The 25,064-nt window shown below is 29.9% G+C and overlaps 2 protein-coding genes and 1 long non-coding RNA gene across 7 annotated transcripts in view; 1 reads left to right on the top strand and 2 right to left on the bottom strand.

Annotated features, from left to right (window-relative positions):
* Positions 1–315: 315 nt before the first annotated feature.
* LOC657092 (proton-coupled amino acid transporter-like protein CG1139) lies at positions 316–16,897 on the bottom strand. 2 transcript variants are annotated; one of them, XM_008195308.3, is made up of 9 exons: positions 16,747–16,897; positions 10,476–10,560; positions 10,287–10,382; positions 10,089–10,239; positions 9,909–10,030; positions 5,484–5,841; positions 5,251–5,429; positions 5,026–5,201; positions 316–1,682 (listed from the first exon to the last, which is right to left on the bottom strand). In XM_008195308.3, exons 2-9 carry the CDS (start codon positions 10,517–10,519, stop codon positions 1,420–1,422), a joined length of 1,389 nt encoding a protein of 462 aa, XP_008193530.1. In that variant the 5' UTR covers positions 10,520–10,560; positions 16,747–16,897; the 3' UTR covers positions 316–1,419. The 2 variants fall into 2 exon arrangements, with proteins under 2 accessions (XP_008193530.1, XP_968665.1); XM_963572.5 differs by lacking the exon at positions 16,747–16,897 and adding an exon at positions 10,754–10,993.
* A 531-nt stretch (positions 16,898–17,428) lies between these two features.
* Positions 17,429–25,064, top strand: part of LOC135265282 (uncharacterized) — a 362,501-nt gene continuing 354,865 nt past the window's right edge. The window contains exon 1 of the long non-coding RNA XR_010332880.1: positions 17,429–17,680. This is a non-coding gene — a long non-coding RNA (uncharacterized LOC135265282). The remainder of the gene's footprint in view (positions 17,681–25,064) is intronic.
* Positions 17,682–19,162, bottom strand: LOC135265211 (uncharacterized). Of its 4 annotated transcripts, none has more exons than XR_010336441.1 (3): positions 18,589–19,162; positions 18,452–18,536; positions 17,682–18,397 (listed from the first exon to the last, which is right to left on the bottom strand). XR_010336441.1 is itself a non-coding variant. In XM_015980083.2 (3 exons), the coding sequence occupies exons 1-3, from the start codon at positions 18,851–18,853 to the stop codon at positions 17,741–17,743; spliced, it is 1,014 nt and encodes a 337-aa protein (XP_015835569.1). In that variant the 5' UTR covers positions 18,854–19,162; the 3' UTR covers positions 17,682–17,740. The 4 variants fall into 4 exon arrangements, 2 of the variants coding, with proteins under 2 accessions (XP_015835569.1, XP_064216126.1); XM_015980083.2 differs by having other exon boundaries at positions 18,452–18,543; XM_064360056.1 differs by having other exon boundaries at positions 18,452–18,860; positions 18,951–19,162.

Genomic DNA, 25,064 nt, shown 5'->3' with positions numbered 1-25,064 from the left:
ATTTGGGAGTGTTTTTTTGTTGCTGTTTTTGAGGGGTACCTACAAGGAGACCGTAATACCAACTAAATTCTACTTAACTTTTGTTTTAGGGGTTTCGCTTTTATTTTTATACATTCTGTTCGATTCTGACAGTAAAATCAAGCTTGAATTGGCTATCTTTTACAGTTAAAATGTGAAAAGACTTAAAAATATCAAAGGAAGAAGTCAAAGGCTCGAATTTCAAACGTTTTTTATTTATACTATTTTGGACTCGCTTTTAGTTACTATAAGAGTGTACTTAGAAACAGTCCAAAAAAATGTAGTAAAAAACTATACTTAACATATCAAGCATTTTATTAAAAAACTATAGTCACAATAAACACAACAATGTATTTTTAGAAAGTAACAACGTTTTATAAAATAATTTTACAAGATTCACTTATTTCATTATCCAGCAATACAGCGCTCTGAAATAATCCTGAAATTGCACATCTACCTGAATATTTTGTATATTGTATTAACACATTAACGAACACAGCAGTTTACAGCAACTTAACATTCAAAAAATGATACGAATTTAAATGAGTATGGTATCGTTTCTGTTACTACAACGTACTATAAAAATATGGCCAAATCATTGGCTTGCTACAATTTCGTTACACTTAATTTTTGCCACACACTATCCCTACAAAGCCACTGCAATTAAACGACTCTCAATTGATCTACATCACCTATATTTCCTAATTACTTAATTCCTAGTTACTTCTTTTAGACATTTTGTCAGTAGAAACTATCTCTATCCCAACGAAATTAAATAAATATTGAACTACAAATTTCACGTCGTTTTCTGAACATAGCATGATTTGGTTACAAGTTGGGAGTTGGTAGTTAGTAAACTCAAACACCTACAAATAAATTTTATTTATAAATATTGATCGTCAACTAATTACATAAGAATTTGTTCATAAATGTGCGTTTTAGTCGAGAACTTAAAAATAGCCCTATTCATTAATTGTCTCCAGCTTTGTTTTTAAAATCTAGATCGGTTCTTAAATTATCATTAGACATAGTTAGACTAAAATAAAAATATGCTCGTTACCTACTTTAAGTTGGTTGTTAAAGATCCTACGTATTTGGTGATTGTTTTGAGCGTATCATTGAGGACAAACAGTTACACAAACGCAACACAACAATTTTGTCTTTTATTCTGGAACTCGTTACTTAAAACAACAGAACATTAAAAAATGTATCACATCACTACTTCTACATCATCAGACTACCGAAACAATTATGATATGTTTGCGACAGCGTAACGTCTTGGACAGATGTAAAGGCAGATCTTAGATTGTAATTTCTACATCATCCATGTCAAAGAAAAACATACACAAATAAAAATAACATAAACAGCAAACACACAATACACTGATTTTGACACTTGTGCTAATTTCCTTCAGCAGCCAGCCTCTGAAATTCGGCTACCATTTCACTTATACAACTGTAGCTCCCAGCGAGCAGTCCCACAACACCAACCAGTATGAGGAGAACATCCTTGATCAGAACCCAGCGGAATGGGCCGAGGTTGTCGGGCCAGTACACGCAAATTTCCATGATTGCCGGGAACGCGAAACCCAACGCAGACAAACAGAAAGCCCCGAAGAGGGAAATGAACAGGCCCAGCATGGGGATGGTCAAAGCGAGCACAACTGAAAATTAAAACTCAAATTAACACTGAGATTTAAAAACTTGCAGCGAGAGTATTTTTCTGTTCTTGTCATCAACTTTTGTTTGGGATGGAGAAATGGGTTTTGGAATAAAATATTAAAACAGAATTTTGGTAGAAGAGAAAATAGGTTTTTCTCTTAACTACTTGTAAATACTAACAATTCACACCTACTTATAAAAAATACGTTCAATACTAGTTACACATTTTTAAAGAATTATTTTATCTGTACCTATTTCAAAAACTCATAATCACAAAGAAATAAGCTTTTTATTGCTTTGTTGTTTAGTCTGTGTATTTCAATTTTTTGAGGATTTTTCTACAGTTTCTTATAATTAAAATTAATTAATTAATTAATAGTTACTGAATATTTTTTTATTATATCCGTTGACATTTTGAAAGCACAAATGTTGTTTTATGATAAAAATTGTCCCTGGACTCAAATGTGAGTACACATTTTCTCACACACATTTAAATGTTATAAAAAACTTCTTAATTCGCGATCAATTGTCTTTGCCAAGTAACTGGGAACTTAATTTAAATTAGTTTAAGATAATTGCAGTTTAGTTGCCGTTTAGATTCAAAAGTTAAATCAATCGCAAATTATAATTTAAGGAGGAAAGAAGAAACTAAACGAAAACTAAGAAGTTATCATAAAGTGAAGGGGGAGAATAAAGTGATTGAGAAACTTCAGACAATAATATTTGCAAATTTTATGACAGTTCTGAACTGTTTCATAAAGAAGGATTCAGTAGAAGAAACTCCAGAAACGTAAAAAATATAAAATGTATGTTGGAAATGTGAGCTAGATAGTGAACGAATAAAATTTGAGTATTACCTACTTTTTTGTCTAGCGCCAATTTTTTTTAGTATCTTTTTAGAAATGACATCATTTAAGCATTATTTCTTTCTGAATATCATTAGAAATAATAAAAAAATATATGTTTTCTATGAATTAAAATTATATTTAATTATTTTACTTATAAAGTTTTTCAGAAAAATTTTAATGAAATTCACATATTAGCTGTTTCAAAACTATAAAAACGCCAATGTCGCATTTTCTGTCAAGATTAGCTGTTATAAATTATTCATGGTCTTCAAAAAATAATAGCTAATATAATTTGTAGCTTCAATGGAAGATCTAATCTGTACCAACTATTTTAAAATTTTATGAATCTTATTTAAAAAAATCATTCGGTAAAATTCAACACTGGCGTTTTTATAGTATTGAAACAGCTAATACATCTAGCAAAAAAATTGAAGTAACTATTTAAGAGCAAACTCTCTGTGAAATTATTTTAGTTTTTGAGATACAAAAAAAATTTATTCTTATCAGACATATTTTGTATACTCTTACTTATCTGCAATCTGTTTCTGCCAATAATTATTTACAAATATATTCCAAAAATTTTGAATCAAATGATTATAATAGTCATCAAAATTTTTTAACATTGGAATGTATGCAAGTTTATCTACCAAAATTACTCCAACAGATCAAAAACAAAATACAAACTAAAATAAGTTTAAGTACTTTCAAACTTAATCACAAAAATTAAAAAAAAAAACTTTTAATCGACTAAAAAATTATTTACCAGATCTCCAGAAATTGTAAAAGATACAGGTGAGTTAAAAGTTCTTATGACAAAAAATTGTGTAAGCCTACTTTTCCTCTTCAGAGGTTAAATTTTTGGGTTAAATTTGGTTAACACCAAATAGATACCTGTTGATAGCAAAGTCGACAATAAAGTAAATCCGATAACATTAAAAAAAAAAACAAAAATTAAGACGACTACTAAAAAAATTATTAAGTTGCTTGAAACAATCTAAATCTATTTTTATGCTTAGCAAGAAATGTGAATATCTTTATCATAAACAATATATACTCAAAATCAAAAAAAATAATCGCACTTTATTCTAAAAACTCATAAAACTAAGCAAAGTCAATTCAAAACCCCAGACCTGAAAATTTAACTTTTAAATGTGTATTTATTTTAAGATTACATTTTTTCTAATTTGTGTTACAGGTGAAAAATATTTTTAATTAGAAAGAATGTTTGTTAAGTCACAAATTTTGTAATATTATGAGATTTTAAAATGTGTACGTTTTTTCCAGATTTGTATGTACCTATATATCTATCATTTCGATTTTTTAAGTGTTTTTGTTTTAAGACTAGGTACTTATTCTTTGTTGTTATTTTTAAATTGTTTTTTATTTGTTGTCGTATTAATTATTAAATTAATAAAAACTTTTTTTCTTGAATATTTTTGATATTAGTAAGTGATTTAATTTTAAATTTTAATAATATTTTTTAGCAACCGTCTTAATTGTTGTAATGTTGTAAGATCAGCCGTTTCTATTAACTAAATCATAAAAAATGATCTGATGTACCAAAAAGTACATTAGTGGCATAGGAACTCAGTCAGATGTCTTTTTATCACCACTTAAGAGATGGCCCGAACCTTTTAAATCTTTCTGCATAAAGAATACAAAATCTAGAGAGTGTGGAAATCGGGCAATTTTTACAAATAAACTTGAAACTTGAAAAAAAAAACTTGAAACAAGAAACCTTATTGCTAAAAACTAAGGTATCAGAATACTAACTGAAACTTTTAATGGGAAGTTAAAAGTTTAAAATTGAATAAAAAATCCAAACCTAGTAAAATTAAAAACTTGAAATCGTGAAAAGTGGTTAGAAATATTGTCTTTGCAGATATGAGTTTTCAATAAATTCATGATTTTGAAGTTTCGGTTTTGTGTTTTATGTATCGTTTATATACACACAATATACACATTTTTATCCGTATTTTATTATCTGTATCATCTGTATATCTGTATTTTTTCGGATTTTTATCTTATTTTAATTTTATTATTTGATTCGCATTTCAGTGAATCACTTTAACAAAACTACGAGATTATTGTCTTAAAATTTTGTCTTAAAAAAGTTTGCAGTAGTTCTGTTAACTACTTTTTAGCTATACTCTAAATAGTTACTTACATTTTTAAAACGCTGAAAAATTAGGTAAACTTAAACAAAAAAACTAAAACTGTCACAATAAAGTTGAAAACTGTAAGGATCTTGAAAACCTGAAAAAACCTAAAATCCATAAACGTCTAATTTGTCAAATCAGACAAATGTACCTAAGATGAGTTGAATTTTGTTTAATGTTCTATGTATCTGAATTAAATTCAATGGTGTCCATCACAAGTTAATTTGTTGAAAGCTTTTTGAAAATTCGAATTTCAATTTGCTCTATTTTTTTTCAATAATTTAGATTTTTTCTTGTTTGAAAGCTTTTTCTATGAAAAAACAATCAAATATACTCACACGTTACAATCACACAAGCAAAGCGTAATAGATACTCCCAAGCAAGAAGATGGCTACTTCCTTCAAGTCTTTTCACGATATAGGTGTTCCATATGATTGCGACAGGAACATACCCTTGAAGTCCGTAAGAGATGAATATGGCGATTGAGTACAGTATGCTGATGGCTTGAGCCATTCTAAAATTTGATCATTAATAAAATACATTTCCCAATTTTTTGAACGTACGGCTCATGAATTGGAAAATTTAAAGTGAGGGAAGCTTGAACATCGTCACCGTATTTCCAATAACCGATGAATCCCAACCCGACGTAAAGAACAGTAACAACCACCATACCAATGTTTAAGACTCCACAATAACCCCCAAAATTTTTCGGTGTCTTCATGTTGTTTTCCAATGCTATGACCTACAATTTTTCGATTTAAAATAAACCAAAATTTGTGTTTTTTTTGGTACATACCACTCCGACCGCTTCTAGGGCGAATAAAGTGGTACCAAAGAACAATGGATAGGTGTATAGTCGCCCAAAACTTGGCCTATCGCTAATATCTGGCAAATCTTGGAAAACATAATAACACACAACACCGAAAGAAGCCAAAGTTATGATGTTTGCGAGGGTTGAGAACGGTGCTAGTAGTTTTAAATTTCTTATACAGTTGATCAGCAAGAATGGAATAAAGGTACACAGGATGTATATCGTTATACTCGCTTTTCCTAAATATTGATCCACTACGACTTTAACGTTAACGCCGACGAAGACTATGTAAACGCAACAGATGCCTAACTGGTACGCTATCAAGAAGAAATCGACCAACAAGCTGAAATTTTTCGATTAAAAGTTTGATGGACTATTTCAGGGCTTTTGTAAAAAGTGACCAAATCAAAAAGTAAGCTTTTCACAAATTCTGTTAAACATAACATTAATCTTTGCAAAATTTGACCAGACTGAACCGCTTCCTGTTTTTCCTATTCCGTGCAACTATTGAAAGAAGGTTTTGTATTGCTTTTCTTGTTAAAACTTCTTTCAAAATTTTTCAGTTTACAGTTTACAGAATGATGCATTTTTTATTGGCTTTATAAAAGCAATTGTTCTTTTATTTTTTAATTGAAAAAAGGTATAGACAGTCCTAATAAGGTTAGAAATACTTAAGAAGAACTAAAACAATAATGTTTCTTAGAAATTTGGCAGACAAACGGAGATTAGAAAACATTTTGTCTAATTTTATAACAAGAAAACAACTAGTCATTAGTCTTTCAAGTAGTCACCGAAAGTTATTGAAGATGGGAATACAAAATATTCTCGTAAATTTAATTTTAATTAGTTTTTGAAATACCACTGGCTCTTATTTGTAAAAATTAGACGATGCTTTTTGTAAGTGTTGCATTTTATTTTCCAATCAATTTGTGCACTCAACCAATGCGATAATGGACAAAACTACTAGAGAAGTTTTGCGCTCATGACAGTACAAACTACCATAAATTTTCATTATTAAAGTCTGAGGAGTTTCAAAACAACATTAAAAATAAAACGTCAGTAAATTTTTTATTAAACCAATCGGCAAGAAAGAAGACAACAGAAAACAAATTATCTCCATCAATAAATAACGTCATAGTTTGTGGTAGAAATGAAATCAAAAAAGTGAGACATCAAATGAAATAATTTTAACGAAGTTCGTTAATAAAATAAACCTAGCAAGGAATTTTGTTTCGCTACTTGATGAATATTCCTTGAGCACATTATCCATATGCGTTATTGGATTTATTGAAGACTAAGTGATACGGGAAATATTTTTGATCTAACTCCTGTAATATTCCAGTTATTAGAAATTGCACAGGAATTATAGAAAAATGTTATTTATTCATGAACACTCCATAGCGAGAAAATATTTTACAAAGTACTGAAAAATTGATATTTTGTCACCTGAATCTAAAAGATATAATTTGAAAAAAAATGTGTTACAAGATGGAAAAAATGATGAAGGACATTACTAATAATGGAAAAGTTGTACAGTATGTATTTAAATGATACTCATCTAGTTAACTTTAAAACTGGTTTAAATTTAATTACCTCCTTTTAAAAATGTCGTTAAAATTTATAATTGAAGCTTATTTCATAATATATTTCACATATATTTCTTACTAGCGGTAAACCGCACCCCATATTTTGTACACCAGATGTCCTCTGATTTTTTATATAATTTTCTTAAATCATTTTCCTAAGATTTTCTTTGATTTCCTCTTTTCTACACCGATTTCCTTGACTTGAATCCACTAAACTTGAATCCACTACATATATCAAAAGGCGTAAGTAACTCTTTGGAAATGGAAGGACTATAAAGCTGCTTTGGAAAATTTTTATTTTAATTTTATTACTGAATTAAAACGTGTTTGAAATTTAGTCCACACGGGGATAAAATTGTGGAAGTAAACAAGCTGACACTCGACAAAAAATTTTTTGCAAAAAACACGATTTGCTATTGAAATATCTGCTCTTTTTTATCGCCGCTTACTAATAGATACGGCCAGTGTGTCAGTGTGTCTTTGCGGGGTTGTGTCTGAACTTGTGTAACTTAGTGCGAGTGCTTGGTGAAAAAATGTTGTCAAATGCCAAATTTACAGAATAGCGCAATATTCACGACGTTTTATGTAATAAGGTAGGTCAAATTACTCCAGTTTCAAGTTCAAATTTATTTTCGATTTTTGTGGGTACATACCTGTGCTGGGGCTTGGGGTCGCTGAAGGAGGTTTTGCCCCACTTTCAAAGACAACTAACATGCGAAAAATTAGGAAACACATGTTGTCACTGTACTCACGATTAAATACAAGGTGATTTTTTTGGGACCGATATTAGAAACTTTTTACCTTCTGAGGTAGCATAAGCTTTAAAATTTTTGTGCACGATCCAAATCGATTACTCTGAGTTCAACTAAATTATTTTCATAATGGATGAGCTTTCAGAGCTACAAAAAAATTGGCGTCAAGTTTGAAATTTTAAATAGTAACCACTTATTTTTATTACATATTTGAATTCACCTTTAAGCTGAGTAAAATTTACTCAAGTTGTTGGTACTTATCTCTAATAGTTTTTGACATATGTTAATTTTTTTGTTACAATTTTCATTTGCAAAGGTTTATCAAAGATATCACAGCCCTTGAACCCTTTGAATAAATTTTTTGCATTCGATAACCGAAAGCTTCAAAAGTTTTCTAGAATTTTCGAAATTGTCTACTGTGAAAATTCGTAGCTAGTATGATTTTTTTTCAAATGGTTTTCAAAAAACTGCTATAACTTAGTTTTACAAATGGAACGACCCTATTTTCTTAACGGTAATCGAAAGAATATCGATATTTATGGTGACTTATCAATACGCCCTAATCCTATCTCTTACATTTTTTGAAAAAATCACAAAAAACGGATTTTACTTCGTAATTGTCATAGTTAATCTAGTAGATCTTGTAAAATGGTCAACAATTGTGAAACTTCAATATTTTATTATGTTTTTAACTGGTTCATTTTCGAATGAGCAGTAAAACAATAATATTTAATTATAGTTTATTATAAATATAGTGAATTATGTAAAGTAACTTAGTTTGTCATCGGATTTTGAACTTTTTGAATAAAAATGGTGAACAAATAGGATATTTCTTTTAACTAATAGCACAATTTTATTGTATTTTTCAAAGGTTTACTTGATTAAAAATGAAAATAATGAGCTAAAATTCAGTTTTTTGCGATTATTTCAAAAACTGTAAAAGATGGATATAGACGATGTTAATAAAAGCCTTCATGAAAATTGATGTTCTTTTTATTGCCATTGAAAAAACAGGGTCATTCTATTTGCAGAAACTGTTTTATAATCATTTTTTAATCATCATTTTAATCATCAAAAAATCATAGTAGACTTGCAATTTGACAGTTGACAATCCTGAAGATTTGAGAGAACCCTCTAAACCTTTGGCTATCAAATGCAAAAAGAATTATTTACTTATTGTAAAGGGTTCTCAAGAGATATTTTAAATGAACCTCTGCAAATAAAAATTTGTATAAAAACCTCACATACGTCAAAAACTATAACAGACAAGTATTAACAAGTAGATTACATTTTATTCAGTTGCAAGAGGCGAACTCAAAAATACAGTAAAAATTGGTGGTTACTATTTGAAATTTTAAAGTTGTCTAAATTCAGCCATTTTGAAAATAATTTAGTCAAACTGAGAATGATTTAGAGTGTATACAAAATCTTAAAGCTCTAGCTGTATTAGAAGTTAAGAAAATTCTAATGTAGGCCCTAAAAGAATCAGAATAAGTGTAGTGAATTCAATTTCAACCTGTATTTTAAGGGGTGATAGTAGAGCTTAAAAGAGGTCAAAATAACTCAATTGGCCTTCAAAATTTTATAATAATGTTTTCTAAGATGTTAAGGGTTCTAGTCGACGAATTAATTTAAATTTACGCGGTAGCCTTAAACTTTACCAACGCAAATTAAAAAAAAAAGATCTTTGAGGTTAATTCATCAGAATCCTTTAAAAAAATGTTAAAGTTTGCAAAACAGCCACAGAAAAAACTTTCTTTATATCAAAAAATTATAAAAAACATAAAAATTGTATGACTATTAGCCATACAACCTTCGGAATAAAGTACTCAAAAGACACAAACTTTGTTTACATTGCATTTTTTTGACGCAGGTTTTTGACGCTGGAATGAAGGTTGCCTTCTTTATATCTTAGAAACTAAAAACATTCGGATACGACAAGATGTATTATTTTGACTTTTATATTTTTATGAATACTTATTATAGTTGTTTTTAATTTAATAATTTAATATTAAAACTTAAATTTAAATTTTCATTTTTGGTTTGGCCACCTATTACAGTTGTGTACTCACGGTGAATATTTCGCAAATGGCCTAAGGCACTGTGGACCTGACTCTAGTGCAACTTTCATCGATTGCGGGTAGCTCAAAATTGGAACTCTCAGCCGTTTGCACATAACATATTGAGCTTTAACCTACAAACAATGTTGAGTAGTGATAGCACCAGTGAATTGCCTTAGTCAAAAACCTTACTAGAACGTGTAAACAGTATGTACAAAGAGCACCAATGAGAAAGGTCGAGACCAATCCATTTAAAAGCCCCGAGTTTTTGAAAGCTTCGGGCATCGCCAGAATGCCAGTCCCTAGACAGCCTTTGAGCAAATGAATGAGAGTCTCAATATTCCTACAAAAAACTCGTTAGAAACTTGACAAAGTGGGGTGGTTTCGTACGTGGTAGGATTCTCCACCTCCCTGTAAAGGTGAGGGTCGTAATCCTCGTTCGAACTTGGAGAATTTCCATCTCCACCTCCTTCCCCATCCGTGTATCTACAAAGATAATTCACCTTTCAGTAGTGCCAAGTATTTTTAGCTGCATGCTGGACGTGTTTCTCCCAAATTACCACTTTACATAATACTCACTTGTTGGTGCCCAAAGGCTTCAGTTTAACGTTTTCGTTCGCCATCTCAGAAATCGTCAGACGGTTCGCATTTTCGTTGTAAGCGTCTGGAAAAAAAACGCAATTATGCAACGATGAGGAAGCTGGCCTACACACAGGCGAATTAAAATTAATTCAAATGTGACACCGCCGAATTAATTTTGATGATGGATGACGATTTAATTGGAGATTTATTGCTGCTTCATTAATTAGGAAACCGGGAATTTAACCATGATAACACATCAATTCGATTGAACTCACCTAACAAACTGGAATTGCGTGCACTTCTTAGCAATTAAGTAAATAACACTTGTAACTGTATATGCGAACGAATCTAATTTACACAGAGGATGTCAGGCGTTCGCGACCCTCTGATAGACTGATGGCTTGTTGGCAGATATAGAACACTTCGGACTCCGAGCCAAATAGTCTTAATTAAAAAACGCTCATGTTCTGTCTTTCTTACTCGCTTGTGGCGGCATTTGGGACTTGAGATGTACATAATGCACTTTGATGTTTGCTCTTGAATTTATTGACAGTTTTGGAGAAATTATTCTTTTTTTGGGTCGAAGGTGAAGCGATAGCGCAAAAATTTGACTCGGATGTGCTTCATGATTATTATTATTTAAATTAATCTTTATTAAAATGTAGGTGAAAAACTTGGCAGTCGACCTAATTTATGGGCGGATCATCAAAATTAGCCACCTGCTGCAAAGGTCAAGGACATTTAAATGTTTTCAAGGACTTGATGCAATCGTAAACAATTTTTTGGAATAAAGGGTGTAACTAAAGAAACTTTTTCCTTAATCAGAGAAATTGTAATAAAAGAGCAGAGTGCTTAAAATATCGCCGGAAGTACGACTTGAATGATTTGACGTGGTGTTTGTGAAAATGGGTCCAATTGCCAAAAGTGAGCTTTTTGCACTTTTTCAGCACATGCCTGAGACTTTAGTCTAGACTTTGTTCCCGTTATTTTAGCGTGTTTACGTCAAAGAGTTACCCTGATATTTACAAGCAAATCCACGCGCATTGCATAACCCTTTCAATTATCATCAGCATTTGAAAACAATTTAACCTTGGTCTATTTTTAATGAATTATTTATCTTCATTTAAACCTAATTTGTTAAGAAATTTAGGAGTGAAACGGAACTCGAATAACTGCTGGTCGAATGGATCGATACCAATCATCTAAAATTAAATCCTGGACTAAATGATGAATTATTTGTTTGTGTCCTGTCTGGGTTTGGACGCTTGGCATTCGTGCTAATGTCCGGACTAAGTGATTAGTAGAATTATTGTAATTTTAAGGGAATTTATGGCTCTATCGGTTGCCAAGCTCTCTGGTTTCATCAAATTCCTTTTTTAGTTTCCAGATTGTTGTGGCTTTATGGAGAATGTTGCAGGATATTGAGTTCAAAAGTTGTGCAAAACCTACCTACTCACTTTGAAAAAACATTTTTTAAATAGCATTTTGACTAGAATTTTCGCTTTTTTATTATTTTTATTTTTGCACAGAATTTACAGTTGGTTTTAATTAGTACCTTCATTAAAAAAACTATGAGAGTTTACGTTTATAAAGAGTAGAAGATTTAATTTGCGAATTTGCTATGTGATGGTAATGGTATTATTATGTCTAATCTGCTTTGGCAGGAGTTGTTTACCTAACCTGCTTTGGAAATATAATTTCTCCCTTGAGCAGATTGTGCACAGGGAAAATGCTTTTCAAAAAAGTTAGGTGTAGTACTGTTTGTACCAAATTAATACTAAAAACTCAAATAATTTTGCACAATTTTAAGGAGATAGCTGTCTAATAAATGTCCTTAGATGTTATTACAGCTTTGTACTGTAGTTATAGTTTCACCGAAAGAGATCCATTTGTGTACCGTAAATTTATATACAGAGTCGCTAAAAATTATGGATACAGTTAAATATTTTCTGAACGATGTAATAGAGAACCTTGAAATTTGGGAAACAATTAAAAGTGTTTAAATTCTATCATCTGAGAGCTTTATCAAATTTTTATCGTCATTTATTTTGAAAATATAAGGCTAACTTGATTTTTAATGGCACGAAGGGTCAAATTTAATCAGTTGAAAAAAGCATTTTTTATGAATTCAGTGAGGTAACTTAATACCCACCTTTACTTTTATTAAAAGGTAAAAAAATAAAAAATCAAAAATTTTCTGGGATAGTAAAACTAAGTTAGCTACGAAAATAATGTTATTAGCGATATCTGTCACTTGTATATTAGCCAAAAATTAAACTTGGGTGCAATTATTAGTTTAATTATGGTACATTTAAGTAAAATTGTTGGTTTATCATGGAGAAAGAAAGTCAAGAAGTTAGTGGAAATTATTTTGAACATTTTTTGTAGCATGAAAATCAAGTATTTCGTGTTTAATTTTTTTATTAAAACGTTCTTTTTCAGTTCAGTGTTATTTTAATAATAATTTTTAACTTTTACCTATTTTTTGGTGAATGTTTAAACAGCAAAGAGCTAACGATAGATAAAGACAACATTTCCAATGTTTTTCCAACAAAATTCTACATTTTTCAAAATTTTCGATTCTTTTTAAAGTTTCGATTAAATTAAGGTATGCATGTGTTACACTGTAGAACTCAGAAAAAAATGCTCTTTTCAAAAATATTAAATTTGACCCTTGTTGCTGTTAAAAAAATCAAGTTAGCCTTCTATCTGTTGAAGAAATTTAAAATCTGAAACGATACAATTTATATACTCTTAACCTTTTCAATAAGTTTTGATAAATAGTTTTTATAATATTTAATTGTAACCATACTTTTTGGTGACCTTGTATATTAACAATTTAAAAAATCTAAAGATAAAAATTTAAAAGTCTTCACTACTCCAAATCTTTTACAATTTTGCTAATTGACTCTTTGAACATTTTACATACGTACAGTCGTCGTGCCACGAATTATCTAACGATTGTAAAAGTCGCCCTGAGAAATAAAGATCTAATTTTTTAGAAAATAAGTTTATCCATATTTTCAAAACAGTCTGCGATTTTATATTTTCTTTTATTGTTATATTTTTTTGACGGCGATTTATTCTTCGGAACATTTTACACACACACATCTCAAAAAATATCAATTTTGTACCACAGCTTTCTCAAAAAAATACATTAAAAACTACAAAAAGTTACAAATACAAAACTGTCGGCATTGATTTCGCAAAACTTTCACATACGAACAGCTCAAAAGAATAGTATGCTTGTATTGTGGCTTTGCCGAAATTGACAAAATACGAAGAAAAAATTAAAAAAAAAATGAATTAATTAAAAAAATGTTATTACCTTCTTAATAATCTTCAATACTGTCGAGTGTTGACACTTTTGAGGCCAATTTGAACTCTCTTATATTTTTTTACGAACATATGCTTTGTAATCTTCAATGTAATTTTTTTATCTGGTAGGTATTTTTAAGGTAGTAAATGTTCTTGAGAACTAAACTGTTACTTAACTCGAGTACTGGTGTTGTTTTAGATGCATTTAGTGGATAAGCTCTTATCAAAATAATATCAATTTTATTGTCCATTATTTTTAAATATGTTTTTATTATGAATAGTAAGAGGCAATAATTTTTGATATGCATGTAGTTTGTATTTTTCTCTATTAATAAATCTTTGAAAAGATTTTTGTTGTTCTTTTTATTACATAGTGTATTGTTTTGAATGTTGAATTTCATATTATTATTTATTAATAAATTAATAATAATTAAGCTTTAATGCCACTGTAGTCGTTAATTTAATTCGCAATTAAATGCGTCATTAACTGATCACGTGACCAAATTGACGCAACTTAGTTGGTCCATTCGCGTTGTTAACTCTTAACAACGAACTAAATTTTAACAGTGTTTTCTATAAAACTTATCCTTAATGTGGGGTTTTGACGGAACAGACTGTATAAGAGTTTGATTTAGTTTTATTCTGAATTAAATATTAATATTGCTTTTTATAATCCGACCCATAATATTTCTTTTTTAATTCTGCTGTCTAATTTTGAGAATCTTTCAACTAGTTTAAGATGGTCTTTTTGGTAACGTATTTAACGGAGAGATAAATTTTTAAACCTCAGATAAGCACTACGTTACTTTAGGGATAGTTCGTAGAAGTTTATAATGAAATATTTTGTGAATTTGTGAAAATGTAAGCATACAAAAATGTAAAAATGTAAGGCTTAACAAAATGAAGGTCTAAGGAGTGTGAAACAAAAAATAATCTTAAAGGCCTGATTAGCTATTATAAATTAAATATAAAGAGCACCAATTTTTTTCAGTTTTCAGGATTTTTTTAAATTAAATGAAGCACTCTGATAGCATTTTCAAAAAAATATTTCTACAATTCGAGTAGAAGAATGTATGTATGCAGGGTGTCTCAACTAAAATTTGCACCTTTTGAAATCTCCAATCTCGTACAAGTTTGGAAAAAAATGTTGAAACAGGTCACTTTTAATTTAAAGTTAACTAAATTTTATCTTGATTTCAAGGTTTTTTCTGCATCCCTCTGGCGTCCTAAGCTACCTTTTCAAAAAATTTAAATGGCAAAATGAGTCGAGTGACATCTTTTTGAAGCTGGTTTCATTGTCTATGCAACTATGTACTGTTTTTTAATTTTGATTGATTTATTGACAAGAATCACAAAATTGTTTTATAATAATAATAACATTAATTTACTTGTGGCAGTAAAACAGTTACAATATAATTAGTTACAACAAGAAAAAAAATACGGTAACAAAATTAAAATTTTCTACAAGTTGTTCCTACCATAAAGGGGACCAAAAGGCAGCAAAGCTGATCAAGGTTTTGAACCAGACAATAAATGAGAAATAACAAAAAATAAAAATAAACAATGTGACTAAAAAATATAATATTAAAAAAATATCTATTTCTATTTAACAAAATTATAGAGAAGAAAAAAAACACATAAGAAAAATAGAAAAATCATTTTGTAAGAAACATTTTGTATTTATGTTTGAAATTGCTGATTTTAGAATTTTTTAATGTCACAGGAACTTCATTGTAGAATAAGTAGATATTATAAACAAAACCCCGGCGAATTTATGATCATTGATATTTTGAAAATTGTTAATCTTGAACCCTCTCGTTCAAATTTTGAACGTTTTTTGCCATGAACGGATAATATTTACGTTAATGTTGTTACTTTGAAGTAACAAATCTACCCCTTTAAAAAATTTAAATAGCAAATACTATAGTTTTTTTTTCAATTTTAAACGATTTCTTTTAGAAAACATTGACTAGATTGCTGTGAGAAGAAATAAAAGTAGTTATAAGAAAACAAAACAGTAGTCCAGATAAGATAGCATTTCTGAGTGTATCAATACGAAAAAACTTCTCCAAAATCTAAACAAGAACATTTTAGACTGACAATTTTGAAAATTGAAAAAAGTACTTGGTTGCATAGACAATGAAAGCAGCTTCAAAATGATGGGTCACTAGTCCCTTCTTGCCTTTTAATTTTTTTGAAGGAGTACCTTTGGGCTCTAGAGGGATACACAAATAACTTTGAAACTAAGATAAAATTTAGTCTCCCTTTAAGCTGAAATTGACCAGTTTCAGCATTTTTTCCAAACTTGTACGAGATTGGAGATTTCAGGAGGTGCAAATTTTAGTTGGGACACTCTGTATATCCTATTTATAGGTTTCAGAAATGTTACTTAAAACCAGTGTAAAGCATTGAGGAAAATGTCATTACGATTTCAGGATATAAATAGACACAAGAAAACTGTTTGTTTTTTACTGCAGGATTCCCTGATGGAAGAAAAACCACAATCTGTTTCACTTTACTCTTGCCAATTTCGATGTTTTTACTGTATTTATAAAGTCCATTCTGTCGATGGAAGATCAAATAACAGAGGAATGAAGTATAATGTTGTTTGGGAAAGAACAAAATGAGGGCAAGCTTCTCCCTCGAAAAAATTCCTCTCTATAGGCACGCCATAATAAGACGTAATGTTAGGGGTCTTCCCCAACTTCATGCAATTACGAGCAATAATCGATTTGTCCTATTGGGTCGTCGACCGGTTGCGTCAAGGGAACATGCGTTTGCGTCACATGGCATTTCTAAAAATTGTTAGATTATATTTATTACGTAAGCGTACGTAAAATGAGGCATGCGATGCTGTTGGAACCAACATACAATCTTAAATTAAATTAGAGAAGTTAATTAGACGGACGATTTACTTTTATGTAGGTAGGTACTAGTCCAAGGCACTTACCAACAATAAGAGAGTATAGTTTTAATTAGAAACACGCTCGTTCCCATAACGCGCGCGTCTAAATCAAAACGACACACCTCCAGAAATAACTGTATAAGCGTCGTCGCCATTTTTAAAATCCATAACCTAGGACTGCGACGTCGCGACGTCTACTGGCGCTAGCAGCAATTCGAAATTTATTCCTCGTAAATTTGGTTTTTTGGGTCAATTTTCATTCATTTTTCCTTGCATTTTATATCCGATAGCCATTAGGTTTAAAGTGTGTTATTTCACACAAGGTGGCATAAAATTGTAACTAGACGTCTCATTTGTTTTTCAATACAAAATATGCATATTTGTGTTGACCATTGTTTATTGTTTACAAAGTGCCAGTGTTATAGAGCACTGAATAAAATTGTGTGCGTTTCGAAAATAATTAATTCTTAATTTATAAACAGTACCTACTAGTACTCCAGCAGTTACGTTCTAAGTACTGAAAAATAGATTTGTACTCAAAAGTCTGTTTTTAAAATCTTGAGGTTTAGTTTATAAAGTTGTAAAGTTGTTTAGTTTAAAATTGTCACACTTTATTGTAATTTGAACATAAACCATTTTTTGTATCAATTTTAATACAAAGTTTGATGTTTATAGTGTAACAGTTTATTAATAGACACATCTATTGATTTATTTAAATAACAAATAAAATATTTTTTTCTACAGCCGTCAAAAAATCGTGACATTTATGCATGGTTACCTATGCGCGAAGTTTGACGTTTTTTCACTGTGAAAAAATATTATTTTTTCACGGTTTCACAGTGAAAAAATAATATTTTTTAACTGTGCAGGCAACTCGATTTTTCAGATCATTTTGTTCCAACTTATTTCTGTTACAATTTTAGTAACACGAAAAGACATCAACAGCAACCGAAATGAAGAGACGGATCGATAATGAGAGGTAGTTTTAAAGGTTTTATAATTATACAGAACAATATTACAAAACAATAATAATAGATATTTACTTTGACATATGAAAATTAAATGTGCATGACGAAAACGTGCCCCCGTTTATCCCCAGAGGCCTGAGTGAAGACGCTTGTAAATGAAAGTTATTTTCGCCATTAAAAGAAGCCGATGTAGAAGGTTGAGTGATTTTGTTTTCTTCTGTGGAGGAAGAAGGTTGAATTTTATTGGCAATTTCAATTTTATTATTCAAAGAGTCCTCGATGTAACTTTCTGCCACTGTGCTGCTTCTCCAGCCCCCATGACGTTTAATTGAAATTAGATCACCTCCAGCATTCGCCAAAAGAGTGGCAGAGCTTCTTCTGAAGCAGTGACCAGTATATTTTTTAGGTTCGTCTTTGTTAAGCCACTTTGCAATCAAACTTGGTATCTCTCCGATTTTGTTAATTCCAACATTTTGATTCACACATTTTCCGTTGGTATACTTTAAAAATAAACGGTCACTAGTCGCCCGTGGAGGCCGCAAAGCTCTATATTTTCTGACAATTTCTATATTTTCTAAATTTGAAACAGTAAATATTCGTTCGCAGTGGGTTTTTGTATCAGGCACCTTCACAATTAAGACAGACTGTTTATCTTCTATGTCAGTTAGCTTCATTTTAACTAATTCTTCACGTCGAAGGGCTCCCGATATACCCAAAATTAGCACAGTCTATAAATAAAACGAGTTGTTTTGATTTGTATTACACTAATATGATAAGTTTACCTTCATCAGTAAATATATCTTGTCATCTGCTTCATTAATAAACTTGCTAATGTCTTCTTTGTCTAAAATTTGCGACTTCTTGCTTCTGTAACCTACGCTTTTGCTTTTCAGGTAGGGCACTAACTTCGGAAACTTACGTGTATCGATATTCTCTTTAACGTTTAAGGTGGCTTTCAACATCGCATAAAGGGCCCAGAGTGTTGGTGGCTTTAAGGTGGTAGACTTTTCTTCCAAATACGCCAACAAAACATTTTCCGTTACTTGATCAATCTTTTTCATAGAACACCACTGCCGAAACTGAAGATACGTTTTTTCGTACTGCGGTCTTGATTTAGCAGGCAAAAGATTCGACACTGCCGCGCTTGCAATTGCATCTATTTCGTTTTCGCTGCTAAAATCCATCACACTTCTTCAACAAAAATACCTATTGTGACAAATTTTTCGCAACTATCACTTTTATTTATCATCGTAACCATGCAAGCAACTCGATTTATCAGACCATTTTGTTCCAACTAATTTCTGTTACTTTTTTCTTCATCTGGAGGCTGTAGAAAAAACGTTGTTTGTATTTCGTGGCGAAATTCATGTTTTAATGGCGCCTTCGAATGTCTTTTAGGTCTCGACCTGGCGGTCTCGACTAAAATAACATTCTCAGGCGCCATTAAAAAAACACTCATTTCGCGCACTTAATACAAAAATTACTATTGTTATCTTATTATGGCACTTTTGACATAACTGGTAAATAATCGAGAAGGAAGCTTAAACAAAAATAAAACAAGTCAAAGGTTAATGTATATTTAAATTACTGACACTAATCAGTTTTAATTTATGAAACTGTTAGAATGCTAATATGCAAACTTGCTTTTTCTTCTTTAAACAGTTTTTTCTGGTTTTTACCTGAAGAAACACAGGCGCAAATAACAGTTTTGATTAACGCTTGTAATTTGTAATTTTTAACAATTAATAATTATTTGATTATTTTGTTATTCTTACTTACATACTTATTTATGTAAATTAAGTGCAGCCAATTATACATTTTTCTCGTTAGAAAAACAGAAGTTTAATCCAATTTCTTTTAAAAATGGTTGTGTTTTAAGCTTGCCTGTGTGCTAATTAATAAGTTGAGGAAAGTGTTATTTTTAACCTAATTTACTAATTTTTTCCGGTTTAACAAAATCTCGCATGTTTCAACAAAACTTATACCACTTTTAATCCAGTTCAACGATTTTTGTTGCTATTTTTTAAGAAAATTTTGTAAAATATAATATTTATTGATTGAAAAATGTACCTTTATAAAAAGCAAAACTACAACTTTTTATCCAATTTGGCGATTTTTTGGTTTATTTCTCGGTTTATTTTTGTCAAAATTTTGCTTAATATTTGCGATTTTGGACCAAAAGCACATGCAATTGTAACGACACATTTTTTATCCAGTTTTGTGATTTTTAACTTTTTGAAAACTGATTTTTATTAGTTTAAAAATATGTTTAAACGGTCGAAAAAAAATAACTACGATTTGATGTTTTCTTTGTTATTTTTGACGAAATTTTGCTAAATAAGCAAAAAGTGCGTCTATTTTAAACTATACATTTGAAATTTTTCGTTTAATTTTCGGCAAAATTTTATTAAATATATCGAAAATGTTCTAAAAACAGGTAAAATAATGTGCGTACTTTTTTATCTAGTTTAGTGGTGTTTTAGCTGATTTTTGAAAAAAGGCGAAATTATAAACGTTATTTTGACTTTTTAGCTTATTTAAAACGGAAGTATTCAAAATAATATCGCAGTTCTGGGTAAACAACGTGTTAAAACGGTCGAAAAAAGGAAAGAAATAAAGAATATTGAGATTTTTTGCTTAGTTTTGTAACTTTCCGCTCTATTTTACAAAATCATACATAAAAAGTAAAAAATAAGGTTTTTGTTATTAAAAGTTAGAAGTAGGATAACATCCTTCAGAAGTGAAGACAAATTAATTTAAATAAGGGTCATACGACACTGAGATTATTGAACTAGTGTCAGAAGTTGGATTTTTAGATATAAATTATTATTTGAAAAATTCACAAAAAATTGTTGGAAAAGTTATAACAAAAATTTGATGCCATAAAGGTATTACCGAAAAATTTTAAGAAACAGAAAATTGTTGATGAAATCATGAAAAAATGTGAAGATATTCGAGTGTATGATGGAACAGCTTCTGGAATTCAAGTTTAGGTCAGGTCAGGTCTTGAGAATTAGGAGAATGAGGAGAAATGAAAGAAATAGAAATAGGAGAAATAACAGTTGAAGTTAGAGGAAGTCGTAGTACATTAATACGTACATTAGAATAAATAACGCTAATTCTATTTCTTATTATTGCACTTTTTGTATGTACTAAAGTTATATATTAGCCTTTTACCTAATTATTTTTTTAAATAAGATTGATAAAATTGTGAAATTGTTATTAATGATTGAAAGTATAAATTACATTAGCTATTAATTTTTTGAAGTGCTTGAATAATTTATAATAGCTAATTTTAAGAGAAAATGCAACGTTGGCGTTTTTATAGTTTTGAAACAGCAATTACATACTTAAATATAAACTTTTTTAATAATTTTAAAATCAAATGCGTAATATATTAAATAAATGTTTAATATATTACGCATTTTATTTTATACTACGCATGTAATGTTACAAAAAGTACAAAAGTACAAAAAATAATTTGGTTTTGTTTCTTTATTTCTGAGCTAGAACTTGATAAGGAAAACAATTCCAGGATAAGAATAGATTTTAAAAATAGTTTCTACAAACTGTAAAATTTATGTGTATTTATTATTACCTATAACAATCTATTTCAAATTAATGCATTGATAACAACAATTATTATTGTGTAGTTATTATAGTTATTTATTGTATAAGTGTTTTCAAAAGCATTTTATCCACACAAGAATGTATAATATTTTTAAGTGGATAAAATGGGACTAAAACACAAATGCAATACAACGTTTTATACACAATCACCACATTAACAAAATGGAATTAATCGAAGTTAAATTAAAAATATTCGTACTGGTAAGATGAAACTTGGCAGGCTTTGTCTGGTAGTTATAATTACTAGTTGCTATGGTTACTTTATTCCACTAGTGGATAAAAACTTTATATGCTTCATAAGTTGGGATAAAACTGGCTTTCTAATAACGAAATTGAAAATATTTGCTTGAGTGATTATACCCTGATATGCAAAAGTTGTCGAAATAAAAGCAGAGGTGGTGGCACGGCTATATTTCTATCAAAATCCATTGCTGACTTCTGTCGAAACTACACCCCAGGCATCGCTTCTTTAAAAAAGGATTTTGAATTTTCATGTTGCAAGTTTGAAGAGAACAATAAAAAAATCTTCATCATTTCCATATATCGTTCTCCGACCGGCGATTTATCTCGCTTTGAATATAACCTCTGTAATTTGCTAGAAGAACTTCAAAAGAAATCTTTAAATATTGTGATATGTGGTGATTTTAACGTCGATTTTTCCGTTGCCTCTTCGTCAAGCTTATCTTTAATAAACACCTTTAGTTTCTTTAATTTAGTAAAGCAAATTCTGGAACCAACTCGGGTTAGTGTAAATAGTGCAACTTGTATAGATAACATCTTTACTAACCTTCCAAAAGACTCATGCCATCTTATTGATTCACATGTTTCCGACCATCTGGGACAATTACTTGTAACCCGTTTTGAAATTAATAATATAAAATCCATGTCTTACTTGCGCAGAAACTCAATGTAAATAATCGTAACTCATTTGTATCAACATTACAACAAGATGCTCTCTTTAGCAACTCCAGCTCTGATATAGACTTTGAAAGCTTTAAATCAATTTTTGATGCGCATTTCAATAATGTCTTTCCTTTAAGGAAAACCACTGTTAAAAGGAATCTAAAGAAGAAAACTTCTTGGGTAACAGAACAAATGAAACGCATGTCACTTTTATTAAAAGATTTATTTCATATTATTTGTAGCAACCCGAATAATTCAACTTTAAAAAATATATATAATATAAAAAAGAAAGAATATAGACAACTGATAAATAAGGCAAAGATTGATTATAACGATAAAAGGATTATAGAGGCTGGTAGCAATAAAAGTAGAGTGGCTTGGGACATTATCAGATCTTCTAGTTCTTCATCAACACAAACTCGTAATATAGAATTACATAATAGTTCTGGCGTCTTAACAAAAGATCCTACAATTTTGGCAAATATGTTTAATAGACACTTTATTGTCAGTGATGATAGTTTACTGAAGAATAAATTTAATAATACTTTTAGTACATCTTGCTCTTCCAGTTTTTTTCTTCTTCCAACTAATAAACTAGAGGTTGCAGCCATTATAAAAAGTGTATCAAAGAAGAAAGCTTCTGGATCTGATAATGTTCCCTGTAATATTTTGGCAGATGTTAATCAAAACATTTCTGAGATTTTGGCAAATTCTATTAATAACTCTTTTAGTTCAATCGTATTTCCGCAATCTTTAAAGGAAGCTATTGTGGTTCCTGTTTATAAAGGTAAAGGATCCAGAGCAGATATCAACAACTACCGTCCTATATCTCTTTTACCAGCGTTTTCTAAGGTGTTTGAAAGGTTATTGTACAATCGTCTTTACAACTATCTCGTATCCAACAAACTTCTCTCCAATTGTCAGCATGGGTTTCTTAAAGATCGTTCTACTAATTCTGCAATTTTTGAAACATTAAATTATATTGTAAACTGTTTAGATCGTGGGGAATCAGTCATCGGTATTTATTTTGACCTTACTAGAGCATTTGACACACTTGATCATGAAATATTATTAACCAAGTTGTTCAATATTGGTGTCAGAGGCATTGCATTAGAACTTTTCCGATCTTATTTATCCGACAGGTCTCAAAGAGTTCGTTTCACTTATAACAGTAATGGCGCTATCTTGAATGTGTTGTCCAAGCCAATAACCATTTCAAAAGGTGTTCCTCAAGGATCCATATTGGGGCCGCTGCTATTCATTCTTTATGTAAACAATCTTAAAGAATCTTTAAATAAATACTCACCCTGTCAATTTGCTGATGATACATCTTGTATAGCAATAGGTAAAGACCTATACACTACTTCTGCGGAAGCTTCGGACGCAATTTCTAAAATGTATAAATACTGTGAGGCTCAGTTTTTAGAATTAAATATGAACAAAGCTCTTGTGGTACAATATAGAAATGGCCCAATGTCATCCAGTATCTATATTAAGCTTGGTACAAAATCTGTTCCGTTGGCCGATGAAGTAAAGTTTTTAGGCTTATACATCGATAAAGCTTTAAAATTTAACGCACATAGTAATTATGTATGTCGCAAACTAGCCAAATATTCATACATTATTCGTAACTTGCGCACTAGTGTAAGTATAGATACTTTAAAAATGTTTTATTTTGCGTATGTACACTCTACTCTCTCGTATGAATTAATATTTTGGGGCTCTTCTACCAGTTCAAAAGAAGCCTTTGTGTTGCAAAAAAGAATCATACGATGCATGCTTTTCAAAAAACCACATGAGAGTTGTAAGCCCTTTTTTAAATCACTTGGAATTCTACCTCTAACATCAATGTATATCTACAGTCTCGCAGTATTTGTGAAAGAGAATGAGCATCTCTTTGAAAAAAATAAAGACAAATATGATGTAAGTTTCAATAAAGTTACAAGGTTCTGTAAAGACATCCGAATTCCAGAACATAACTCCTCTTTTTTTAAAAATGGTGTTTATTATAAGTCTGTTCAAATTTTCAGAAATTTGCCGCAGGACATTCGTTTACTAAATTCGCTGACACAATTTAAATCTAAGTTAAAATCATATTTATTAGAGCATTGTTATTATAAACTTGATGATTTTGTTAACTAACAAAGTTAACATGCTCGATATGACGGTGCCGATATCTCGGAAGAGATCAATGGCTGTACGAATTATTATTATTATTATTATTATTATTATTATTATTATTATTATTAATTATAATGTGATTGTCGATAAAATTATTTAATTTAGTTTTTCGATAACTTTTTTAATAAATAAAGTGGTGGGGGTTAGGGGTTTCAAAAGATTCTTGAATCATTAAAACAAAATTATTTGCAAATTTTTATTGCATTTTCAAATGAAGTTTAAGTTCGGTTTTGTAGTTATAGAAAGCGAATTAAAAAATTAATTCAGATTTAAATTAATTTAAACAAATTGTTATTTACTTTTATACATTATTTTCAAAAGAACTGGATTTCTTTGGCCCATTATGAAAAGTAAAATTTTAAATACATTTATAATTTTCTTTTTTGTTTTTTTAATTTTTACATAAGTTTTTTATTTTTTTTTTGTTCTTCGTTTCTGTTTGTTTTTTTTTATTTTGAAATGTAGGAGTTAACTTAAATAAAATTGTCATTTACTTTTATACATCATTTTTAAAAGAACTAGATATCTTTTGGCTTGGAAAATTAAAATTTTCAATAGATTTATATTTTTTGTTTTTTTAATTTTTAGATATTGGTTTCTTTTTTTTGTTGTTATTCGTTTCTGTTATTTTTTTTAATTTGAAATGTAGATGTTTTGGATATAGTTGTTAATTATTTAAGT

This window comes from Tribolium castaneum, chromosome 1 (genome assembly GCF_031307605.1).
Source record: "Tribolium castaneum strain GA2 chromosome 1, icTriCast1.1, whole genome shotgun sequence".
Taxonomy (NCBI): Eukaryota; Metazoa; Arthropoda; class Insecta; order Coleoptera; family Tenebrionidae; genus Tribolium; species Tribolium castaneum.
Note: the sequence above shows the minus strand (reverse complement) of the source record. Positions and strands in the feature narration are given on the sequence as shown.